This window comes from Lissotriton helveticus, chromosome 7, assembly GCF_964261635.1.
Source record: "Lissotriton helveticus chromosome 7, aLisHel1.1, whole genome shotgun sequence".
NCBI lineage: Eukaryota > Metazoa > Chordata > Amphibia > Caudata > Salamandridae > Lissotriton > Lissotriton helveticus.
Genome location: NC_136068.1, coordinates 1,723,189,803 through 1,723,202,618, shown reverse-complemented (window position 1 = coordinate 1,723,202,618; position 12,816 = coordinate 1,723,189,803). Strand labels below are relative to the sequence as shown.

Sequence of the window (12,816 nt, the reverse complement as noted above, 5' to 3'; positions counted from 1 at the left end):
CTCAAAGACGCCGGGAGCCGCGACGCGAAGAATAGCCTTCCCGGAGAAGACCCGTCCTCGCCGAGGGAACCGCCAGTGCCTCTGTGACCCCCGGCCTGCCGTCCCAACTACCAAGTGCCTGCATACCTCCCCCGCCGCTCGTTGGATTGCCGAGAGCGGGCGGGAGAGCAACCGGGACCGGCCGGGGCTGACATCAGAGGTCTTCTGGCATCGAGGCTTTTGGGGTGAGCGCTTCATCACAAGGTGTGGGATATTAACCTGATAGTGTCCATGAGGGTGCTGGCACGACGACCTGGGAGGCGCTCACATTGTCGAGGCTCAGTAGTTTCAAGAGCCAGTGCATTAGGTTACCTGCGCAGGCATTGCTTAGTTTACTCGTTTTAGAGCCACTTTGAGATAAGTCAGTAACGTTATTTTTACTACTGATTTTTAGAGACTTGAGACTGATTCTTATGTAAGAACTTCCTGAACACAAGTGCAACCAATTAAGATTAAGTGCAACATATTCCTAAAGAAGTAATTATCGTGTATTGGTGATTTTTACTGCTGCAACTAGATAAAGTTATATTTTTTATATATACTTACCTGTGTGGTCTCAGTTTGTGGTGGATTGGGGATTATTGTTGTGTTAAGTGCATTTATTATACACATTGCCTTAGGGATAAGCCTGTCTGCTCGTGCCAAGCTACCTAGAGGGTGAGCAGGGGTTATCTACTGTGTGTAATTCTTCACCCTGACTAGAAGCAAGGGTCCCTACTTGGTCTAAGGTACTTACCTCTGCCAATTAGAGACCCCCAGATCTAACAAGTAATATGGTCTGTTCAGTGTCATACACCGTTTATTTCCTAGGGTTTTCTCTTTCATTCTGCTTCGTAAAGGTGTTCATCCTTTGGTCTGTGAACACCATGGGGCTCATTATGATGGCGGGCAGACATCAGTCAGCCCGCCATCATAACGGTGATGGTACCGCCTGCCAGACGTGGCATGCGGTGCCTGCCACTTGGTGTAGGGAACTGAAGGGAGGTACCCTGGGTACACCCCCATTCCCCCCCCACCCGAGGCCCCCAAAGCCAATCCCCGCCGCCATGGAAAGGTCTATCACTCACCCACATCCTAATATGGAAGACGTGCCTGCTAGGCACCGCTACCATATTATAGGCCTAGCACCACCCGGCAGGCAATTGTAACGATTGCCACAGGCAGAAAAGAGGCAGACTGTCTTTGCGTCCACCGTGATACCCACCACCATCCTAATATGGCAGTAGGTAATTCTCATTTCGATTGCGGTGGCGATTGTTACACCATCGTAATGAGCCCCTAAATTATTCTTTGTTTTCTGCAGGATGCATTTCAGATGGGTCTATCTCCTTCTACGATCTGAGCCCTATGGTCAGCCATTCAAGCTTTTTTGGACACCAGTGATGACTCAGGAGATGTTGATCTTTTAGTGACTTGTCTTTTGAACTGTTTTTTCTGTGATTGTGCCCATTTTAGGCCTCTTTCCCCTATGTAGGATGCTCTTTTCATCCTAAAGATCTTACAGTCTCCTCTCTTTGAGCCTTTGAACTCTTGTCCGCTTTCATGTTGTATTCCTAGGAGCTGCTGCCCCTACCTAGAGAGTGGGAGAGCTGATCTCTGGTCTACCATTCTCCTTACCTCAGGTTCCTTCCAAATCAGTTAGTTCTTTATCATGGTCCAGGTTTTATTCCCAAGGTACATTCTGTCTTCAGTTGCACTCAGGACATTGTTTTTCCTGTTTGAGTCCCAATCCTTCTACTCCTGGTGAGGCGCGGCTTCAATGTGTAGATATCCCCCATGAGGGAGTCTTCTATTGAGGCTACACAGCTGCGCCTAGTAATGCGATTCCATGTTCAGTCATTTTCTGGTCTGCTAGAATAAACCCTTCCACTTCTCTCAGTTGCTCCTTGAGATCAGTTATCTCCATGTCCTATGACTTTCTGTATTCCCGTGTCCAGTTGGGGTGCTGGCCACTCTACCTGAGATAAACCTGCTTCTTGGGAAGAGGAAATGGGTACCTCTTTACGGGACAACTGCTTGGCTCCTCCTTGGTCCAATCCTTCCGCCTTTTTTTTTATCTCTTTTTTAGATTCACAGCAAGCAGAGAACCAACAGGCACATCACGATTCGACGCACACCTACATGGTTGATATGCAAATTGCATTTCAGTGTATAGTGATCTCACCCTCCGCTGTCCTCTTTGGATTCTTGCTGGAGGGGGCGTCAGATGGGAGGGGATCTTTTGGTTGTGATGCGCCAACTTCCCTACTGCCAGGTGATGTTCACTAAGGGCTTCTGTGTTCACTAATTAAAATCATCAAGGGTGTGTACTGGCCTTGCTTGTTCTGGTGTTTTTTGTTTTTTCTCACCAGCACATAAGTCAGCTTGGGTATATCCTGAGTTAAAAAGAACTGGGACAAGGAAGAGGAGGTGATGCTTACTAATAGTGCTTCTGATTTAAAGGTCATAAATCTGTCTAATAAAATTCTGAACAATGATGAGATGTCTGTCTTGAGTAAGGGCCTCAATTTTTGTCCTACCCAGGGAGGGGATCTCGTGAATGTACACATAGACTTGTATAAATTTGTAAGAGTGTTAAAGAAAACAGTGCAGACAGCAGTTGAAAGAGCAATCAAACTTGACAGGGAAAACACGCTTCTCACCAAAAACAGAAATCCGAAGTCATCCAATAAAAAGGATGGTCCGGTCAGATTCGTGACCCAGTTCAATACCAACATTAAGAAGGTGCACAACATTCTCAGAAAAAATTGGGGCACTCTAAAAAACATCAATAGCTTATCTGGTGTTATCACGAATCAGCCGCAGATAACATACCGCAAGGGTAGATCACTAAGGGATACCTTATGCAAAAGCTATGTCACGAGTGATAAGAAGGTATGGTTCCCACCGAAGCCTCTGGGCTTTTTCACCTGTGGGACTTGCAACATATGTCCCTTTGGTCGACACAGAACCAGTGAATTTTCAAATATTTCATCTAAAAAATATACGATCGATGCCTTCATCAATTGCAATACACCCTACGTAGTATACATTTTGGGCTGCAGTTGCGACAAAATATATGTGGGTAGCACAGCACGCCCATTAAAGATCAGAATCCAGGAACACCGTAGGGCGATTATTAACAAGGACAGCCGCTACCCAGTCAGCATGCACTACAAAGATTCCCATCCAGAAGACTCAACTTTCTGGTTTTTGGGAATCGATCACATCCCACAGGACAACCGAGGTGGGGATCGTGAGTTGGCACTACGACAAAGGGAGGCAAAATGGATTTGTCGTCTGAGGGCCACTCAGATGGGGCATAACACGGACAGGGAACTTCATTTTTTTCTGGAATAGTGCTGTCTGTACCGGAAAGGTCTCATTTGATTAACATATATGGATACCATCTAAACTGTAAAATGGTGCCATTCCCAATATAGATACTGGATGGCAACCCATCATATATGTTATGATACACTCATATGTTGTTCGTTAATTTATGTGTCATGATAATATGTCGTTGTCTTTATCATGTGACATCTGTATTCTTTTTCTCACGATAGTAATTCATGTGTCGTGATTAAGTTATTGTCTTTGTTATGGGGCAGTTTCCAGGCTCTTCTCAGTTACCGTAGTAGGATGGCCTTAATAACAACAAAAATAACAATAATAGCAATATTCGGTGGGATCGGATATACCTTCCCTTTAAAATTCTGGGAGTTATAATAGCTTATGTCAAGTCAAGCTCATTCTTTTTTGCTATATCTACTCTTTAAATATTTAAAAGGAACACTCTTTGTATACCCTCTATACATTTCCCTTTACTTAGGGACTAATTGTGGAGCATTCTTACATCGAATGCGATTCGCTATATGAATTATAGGATTTTTTATAACATCAAAGTATCACAGGAATTGCCTTAAATAATTTGTTATAGATATCATACATGTCCTATAAAAATATCCTTAGCATTAGTGTGCCTCGGGGACTTCCTTAACAAATCTCCCTTGCCTTTGCTGAAATGTACAATATCGTATTCCCTTAGAGTAATTCTCTCGTTTTGGCGGCATGTTTAGATTACTAACACCACCTCAAGATGGCGCTTTCATAAACTCCGACATGGATTCTGCCATGGGCGGAAAATGAGCATGTTATAACCGATTCAACTTAGTGAATGATTTAAGTGGACGTCCCAGCATTAGTGCGTCCCGCGAACTCCTTAGTGTATTTCCTTTTTTTTAAAAACTTCAATGAACTACCTTACTTTTTTATCAATGGCCCTATGGTTATAATCACCACTCTAAGATGTCGCCCACTCGTCGTCTTTAATCCGACCAGGACACTATCACGTGCGGAGGTCGTTCGCCACTAGGTGCACAGGTGTGTGCAATTAACATATCCCTTTATAAACAAAGGGCTTACATGCTTCCTTCGCTGAACGCCGCACACGCCGAAGGTCTGAGAGCCGACACCCTATTACAGGTATGTTCTAAAGAGATGGACATGGGAGGGAACGCCTCGTTATACATGGATATCTTAACTATATGGGTTTTTTAATGGTTACCCCAGGTTCGGCATGCTGTACTAGAAGGCTTTGAACTACTGATAAGCATTTGGCCATTGACTAAACTTCGAGGAACCCCGACGCTTGCAAAACACATACAAGCTGTCACCAATTGAAAAACGGGTACGGTTACATTTTTATCGGTCTTTATAGTTCAACCACTCTGACTATATTTCTTGACGGGGGTTATACTTGTCATTCTAGGTTCGGCAAGATATATATTTCCTTTCCATAACTGCTCAACAGTATTTGGTCTGTGTTATTACCTTGGGAGAACCTCGACAGCTGTTAAAACGAACAGAGGCTGGCACTAATTCCTAACGGGTACAGTTGCATCTTTCTTGCTGTTATCAGACTGCCTATGCTAATATATGCGTATATTTAGGGTACGGAGCCATTAAATATATACTAGAAAAATTGTCCTTCATGGTTCCGACGCTATAGTTCCTCATTGTGAGTTTTTTTGATTACAGCACTAACTCACAGTAGTAAGCTCCTCAAAACGAATTATAACTATCGTTGGAATCCTTGGTTATTTAAATTTCCGCCTATTCCACATCTCGAACATCTAAGGTGTTTGTTTGTTTAACGTTATACTGATTTGAGTTCTCTGCGATTCTTATAGGTTTCCCTTTTTATCTGCGCAGGACACAGATCATCCCAGGAACCACAGACTGACTAATGCTATCTTTACACATGAGGTATATAAACTTTGAGCAGGAGTATCAGTAATGTGCAGTCGCTACATAATTCTTGGTTTAGGACCATGGAGCTCTAAAACAGCTATTTTACCTTAGGTCCGTACTAGGGATGAGTGTTCAAATATGATGTTCTAAAAACATGTTCACCAATAGTTGTTGTCGCATGAACGCGAGATCCCTCGGGTCATGTTTTTATCCTTTGTAAGCCTCTAATGGGTTGATTTTCCTATGAATTTACTACTGTATAATTTCGTTCCTTTCTATTTAGAACGCACTTTCGGCCTACACAGTGCAATACGTGGATCTATGTGGCAGTCCGAGTGTTACTGCTCTATCTATTCACGGAGAAGAGCAAACTGCAATACTCATCCTATCAGACCTATCGCACATAAGAAATCATCCCGAACACAGAAAGAAGTCTATGAGCTCCAGAAGCTCATAGGCAACCTGACACAAAACTCGATAAAAATCTCACAGACAATTGGGAAAATCTGGGAGATGGCATTAAGTACACACACTAAGGTCTCACACATCCAGAATCTGGTACTTAGACCCAACAGACCTATCAGGACTAAGCCCCTGTCAAATGAAGAAGCTCTTTCCTTACTCGAATCGTATGAACAACCTGCCTGCAATAGGGAGGAGAACATCAAAACAGTACCTATTGACTCTAACAGAATGTACAGAAAGAATGACAGGAAAGCAATTCATCAAAACTTACAACATATTCAGCTAACAGCTTCCAAATCCGATAGCGAAAAACTCGTTTAAGCACAGAAACCCCTGAATTGCCTACTACTTAATTGTCGCTCGGCGACTAAACACGCATCAGACATAGCTGCCCTCATCATTAATAAGGAAATTGACCTGGCCATCCTCACCGAAACATGGCTCAATGAATCTTCTTCTCCTACCATGGATCTCTTAATACCCCCACAATACAACATCGTCAGATTAGACAGACCAAAGAATGTGGGAGGAGGCATAGCTTGCATTCACCGCTCAGAGATTGAGGTCTGCCAATTCCAATCTGACCCCCTAGAATCCTGCGAATACCTTGGTATTAAGGTGAGAACACCAAATAATCAAAACTGCAACTTGCACGCATTCTACCACCCACCAGGAGAGAACGCAAAGTTCACAGAGCAACTGATGGAGATCATAACGACCAACTCTAATTCGGAGGTCAATAACATATTCCTGGGCGACTTTAACCTCCACTGGGATGACGGCAATGACAAACTGGTCAACTCGCTCAAAGACTTCCTCAGTGAGCTAAAACTTATACAATCTTGCAACCAACCCACGCACTCACATGGAGCGACCTTAGACTGGATTATTTCAAGAAAGGATGAGGCATCAATCCTCGCTATAGACCCATGTGATTGGTCGGACCATCATACCATAACATTCGCGTTACCTACAATGAAAAAGGGCAGGACCGTGCAACCACGCAATCTCAAGAAACTGATCAGAGACACAAAAGAGGCGAATATCGAACTACTGGTCGAAAGGTGTGAGACAGACCTGAAACCACCCAACAATAAGCAGAATGTTAATGAGATGACTGACCACTACCTAACCTCAATTGGCAATATCGTTAATGATACCATGCCCCAAAAACTGAAAAAAGTCGCAGAGAAACCAAAAAACCCTTGGTTCAATGAATCACTGAATGAGGATAGGCGCAAACTGAGAATGGCCGAAAGGAAATGGAGACAGCATCCCTCCTCCCCTGAACTGAAAGCCCTCAGAAAAACAAGGAAAGAATATAACAAAAAGATTATCAACTCCAAAAAAGAATTTATCAGATCTGAATTGGACAGTGCCTTAAATAGACCACGAAAGCTCTTCGAGATTTTAAAACTACAGTCGAATAAACTGGCCAAAACGGTTCATGAGAAGACAAAAACACCCATAAGCTGCGAGGAATTCTCTGCACACTTCACGGAAAAATCCAAAGTGCTAGAAGTTGAACTCACAAATGCAGCAACTAACATTATGACCCTTCCTCCACCTAAAAATGAGGCAATCGTCTCAGCAGAGGGTCCTCAAACAAAAAATAAGGCGAAATGGGACACATTTGAATTATACGACCAGGGAAAAATCGCCAAAACACTGGCGGTACTTAAGCCAATCAACCACTACCAAGACCCTCTACCGGGAAAATGTGTAAGAGAAATCAGCCACACTCTAGTTCCGATATGGACCGACATAATAAATGCCTCACTTACACAAGGGACCCTCCCGGACTGCCTAAAAACAGGGCAGATAATGCCCATCCTCAAAAAACCGACGGCTGACGCAACTGACCCGAACAACTACCGACCAGTGACCAACATCCCTCTACTGGCCAAACTCATTGAGAAGTGCGTGCAGGGCCAACTAAGTCAACACATCGCTAAATTTTCGCTACTTGACGATTGCCAATCAGGATTCAGAACGGGTCACAGCACTGAAACTGCGATCCTGCATATTGTTGATGACGCCCTACAAGCCCTAGACCGAAATCAAACATGCTTATTGATCCTCCTAGACCTGTCATCAGCTTTTGACACGGTAAAGCATGAATTGCTAATGACCAGACTACAAGACAGGATGGGTCTGTCAGGGAACGTGCTGAAATGGTTCAATTCTTTCCTACAGAACAGGACTCAACGATACCTGGTTAACCAAGCAATCTCCGCCCCGAGCCCCAATGCAATCGGAGTTCCACAAGGATCAACGCTCTCCCCAGATCTATTCAACTTATATGTTGAACCTCGCACGGAGATCCTTCAAGAATCACAGGTATCCTATCATATGTATGCAGACGACACGCAACTATACATAAAAATAGCCTCCCTTGAGGACATCGACCTAATGAACAGAACACTAAAGAGAGCTTTGCGATGGTTAACAATAAACCATCTGAAACTAAATTCCCAGAAAACAGAATTCTTGCTAATTTCACCGACAAAGAGCCAATCTGAAGTTAAAGAATGGACCAAACTGGTGACGGCGCTAAATTGTACCCCGACCCTAGTTAATTCAGTCAAATCACTTGGAATTATACTAGACGAAAACCTCGACATGAAAGATCATATTAACGCAATGGCCAAGAGCGCCCGCTTCCATTTGAATTACTTAAGGAAAGTGAAACCCTTTATCTCAGAGTCGGATCTAAAACTGGCTATCCAATCACTTGTCATCTCGAGGATCGAATACGGCTGCACCACATTAGCGGGTCTCCCGAAAACAGCCACAGCACCACTAAAAGCCTGCCTCAACGCAGCGGCTAGACTCATTACGGGAACGAGAAAATACGATCACATTTCCCCGCACCTGAAAGCACTAAACTGGCTACCTTACGAGGCCAGAATCCAAATGAAGATGGCCTGCATTACACACAAAGCGGTCCACCACAACACGCCTAGATACCTGGCTAAGAAACTTAAGCTTTCAGGGGGTAACAGAATAACCAGAAGCGCAAAAGAACCACTACTACGACCAGCCTTTTTCCACAAGAAAAAGACCTACAACCGAGCATTCTCCGGAGCGGCCCCCAGAATATGGAACTCCCTCCCTCCAAACATCAGGATGATTCAAAATACCATGACATTCAAACGGGAACTGAAGAGCCACATGATGAGTAAATACCCGACATAGAAAAAATTAAGAGGACTGAGACGGTCACCTACAAGAATGGAGGCCGCTCCTCGCCATGAAACATGACTGTTGCCGTGTTCAAGCTGAGGCTAGACACCTATAACTATATCTCACAGTCAAACATTATAACTGCTACCTCATTGTATTTATCTACCCATTTCATCTTTGCGATGCACTTGAATGCCTTATAACCCTACCCCACCGAGCTAGATGCGATATTTCTGACCTGAGCTCAGCCTGCTCGTCATCTATTGCTAATTGGGCATCTAATAGGGGTATATATATCTAATCACATCCCTACAATACACTGCCTTCTACCTCATATCTATTTTGTTACTATTAATGTTAATATAATGTCTATATGTCTTTTCTTTCCATGTTAAGCACCTACTGCTAATTGCACAGATAATAGGAACACTCATATCTAATCACAGCGTTGAGTATAGTACCTGCTACCTCAGATCAATTTGTTATTATCAATGCTATTTGAATGTCGATATGTGTATTTCTTTCCTTGTGAAGCGCTCTGATACCCACGGGTCTTGTCCGCGCTATACAAAACTCTATAAATAAATAAATAAATAAATTGGTAAGCACAATTGGCTTTTTTATTCGTGACAGCTTGGTGGTTGTGGATAGACCCACATTAATCTTACCCCACTTCTCACTTACATAGTGTCGGGGTTCCCCTGACCTACTACTCTTAAAATCATATTTTGGGCTAAGGGGATCCAACTAGGGTAACACGTCATCTCCTGTGACTTTGGCACTTTATGACCTAGGACGGAATATCCAGTCCCTCTGTTTGTTTAAGTCCGTTCCTCGAAGACTGCCCTCTCTTATGTATTTATTTCTTCACATTAACTCAATGTAATCATGACTTTGTCTTGACTGGTTCTATTGTATATATTTTGTATATATTATGTATGTCTTATATAAATAAGAAAATTCAGGTTTTGTAATTGGTTTTAACAGGTACCCACTAGGAGAAGGGTATCAGTCACGGTCACTATGACATCAGTAGAAAGGTACTATACCATGATAGTTCTTTCAACATATAGGATCCTTTTCAGAAATTATGTCAATACGATCATGGCAGTCATTGGTTCTGGCTATACTGTTAAGATGTCATGGAAAATATTAGCAATGATATAATTGAGTTTGTATTTTCTTGGGTTTGTTGTATGTGTAACACATTTGTATAATTGTTATATTTTCCTTTTGTAAAAAATGTTTTTTTAAAAATATTTTTTGTACTTCAATTTTTTTGTTGGCGTTGCCAATGAAATATTTATGTGTGTATATATGTTTATAATTATTACAGCCCTGACGAAGTTCCAAAAGGCAAAGAGTGGAACGAAACGCGTTGGCTGTGCCTTTGATGCTTGAAAGAAATCCAAAATAAAGAAGAATTTATACAAAAAAAAGCTACTTCGGATATTGACTTTTCTTAGAGTGCACCTTCTTTTTCTGTTTCAAGATGCTTACTAATGGGTAATCCCAATTCCTTCTTCTTTGCCCCAGTCCTTACAATCCACACTCCCTTCCAGGGTGGCCTTATGGGGTCTTTACTTAAGGCAATTGATTACACCTTCAGGAGTTCGTGTGTGTGATACCAAGCAATATCGTCTGGCAGGAGTAAAAGGGCGGAGCCTCTTCTGGTGAGGATAAAGGATCATTTTTGGGTTAAAATATGCAGCAGGGAGCCAGTCTGCAAGGTGCCCACGCCTCATTCCATAAGGCCTGGGGCAGGGAAGAAGAAATCAGAGTAATGGGATTACTGGCAAGTAACGAACGCATTACCATCCCATTCGGCAGCACATAAGCAGCTCACTACTTTCCCCAGTTCTTCTACAAGCATTTCTTCCCCTCATCTCAGTCTCCTAATAATACTACTGAGCACACCCTTTGGGTCTTAGTACCAGCACATTTTTCAATAGTCACAAATGGGGTAAAACCCTTTGGTACTTATGGGCTTTTCTTCCTTTACACAAAAATTCCCTGGTGTGATATGCTGGACTCTGGGCGAATATGGTCCTTCTATTTTTCCTGCTCTAATTCTGCAGGAGTAATGAAAAAAAAACTGTATTTCTTGGCCGGATGGCGAACGACCCTAAAATAGACCACTCTTGGAATACAATACACTATGACCCACCTGACCCACACTAATACTAAACACCCTAGCTTTGCTACTGATGTAGCGTGTAACCCACGTAGGCAAGCGTTTCAACACCCCACGTAGCGCTATACAAATGCTGCAATACGATACAATATAATAAATCTCTTCCTGCATAATTGTTGTGGCCTGAAGCTGGTGCACACAAGCGACTCCCAAGCCAAATAAGGATGGAGCCAGAGGCCCGCCCAATCATTCTAGGAACCGTGGTGGTGAACCAACAACAGCGGAGAGAACAACACACTGTCGGCTTCTGCGAAAGGCTACATTGAACAAACACGGAGCACAGCCCCGGGCAGTTAGCAGCGGGCACCGTGTCATTATCTCACGTTTCCTCGATTCCCCGTGGGCGCCAGTTCTCCAGCGCTGCCTGGGCGACACGTCAGCCGCAGAGTGGCGGGCCCGCCCTCGCATTCCGTTATTCTCTGTTAAAACCTGGGCACACACAGCAGTTTAAACATGTGTAGGTGCGTGCATCCGAATGTAAACACGACCTCGTCAGTGCGGTTTACATTTCCACAGTCCCCCCTCCGCTACCTCCCGTGCCCCGTCATCTGTCTTCAAGGCCAAACCGGGGGTGACCCCGGGCACGAGACGTGCTGGGCTATTTACAGCTCACTCGAAACCCCGCACCTGTCACGAGAGAGCCTCTCCTTACAGTAAACAAACTGTCTGCAGAGTGCTCCGCGGCTCGCCTGAGCTACGCTCGCACGATATCAAAACGTGGAGAAATGAATGAATGCAACATTGGCATCTGCAATACTACCCGGTAACAGCAGTGAGACCCTGGCACCCCTGGCAAGGTCTCCTCCGCCGTGGCCTGTTTGTGGCACTGCACTTGGAGCCCAGGGCAGGCGAAGCTCCCACTGGTGCAGCATGTGCAGTGACACCGGGGTCCTGAGTCCTAAGGGGGCCCATTGAACTCTGATCATTTCTGTATTTTAGCATTCAAACAGCAGCCGGGAGGGAGGGGGCGTTTCCTTCCTTGCACTAGGGCCCATGGCACAGCTCCTACTCTCTATTGGGCGTGAGGTGTTGGCACCTACCTTTATAGAGAAGACGAGGGCAGCGATGCCGATGGGCAGACAGCAGCAGATCATGGTGAATATCGAGTAGCCCAGGCAGTCTCGGTGGTAGGATGGCACAGGGGCGACGACCACTCCTGGCTGGGTGGTGACCACCACAGTCTGCCCGGGTGGGTACCCTGCGTTGTATCCGGTGTAGAAGACGGGGGCCTGAGGGCTGGCAGGAACGCAGTACAGGGTGTTGCCAACGCTAGGGTAGGGTGGAGGTGGGGCAGTGCCAGCCTGCTGCACGGCAGGGGGGCAGCTGTCTCCAGAGCCCTCGGGGATGCCTTTGGGGGGCTCCGAGTTGTCCATCTTTGCTTCTGCTGCAGAAAGTCTTAGTATGACTTTTTTTTTCCTCCGAAAGGACAGGGCACAGCAGACGCCACACAGAACAGGTGCCTACTGAAGAAATGATCACCTGGGAACCCAGGGCACTTTACTGGTAATGAGTGGTGTTGAACAGGTACAGGGTCAACAATGCAGTCAGCTGGCATGAGATCATCAATCCTTTCTGAAACCCCATCGCCTGGTACTGTGCAGGGGATGGAAGCAGGGAAGGGCAGGGTGGCTGCACCCTGCAGGATGTGAGGAAGAAAGTGGACCCGCTCTGCTGCTCAGTGAAATAGTAAGATTATCTTG

The 12,816-nt window shown here is 44.7% G+C and overlaps 1 protein-coding gene across 1 annotated transcript in view; it reads right to left on the bottom strand.

The window, feature by feature from the left end:
* Positions 1-12,555, bottom strand: part of LOC144767643 (uncharacterized) — a 71,531-nt gene extending 58,976 nt beyond the window's left edge. The window contains exon 1 of the mRNA XM_078651041.1: positions 12,157-12,555. Within this exon, the coding sequence (XP_078507167.1) occupies positions 12,157-12,489 (333 nt within the window). The 5' untranslated portion in view covers positions 12,490-12,555. The remainder of the gene's footprint in view (positions 1-12,156) is intronic.
* Between the last annotated feature and the right edge of the window lie 261 nt (positions 12,556-12,816).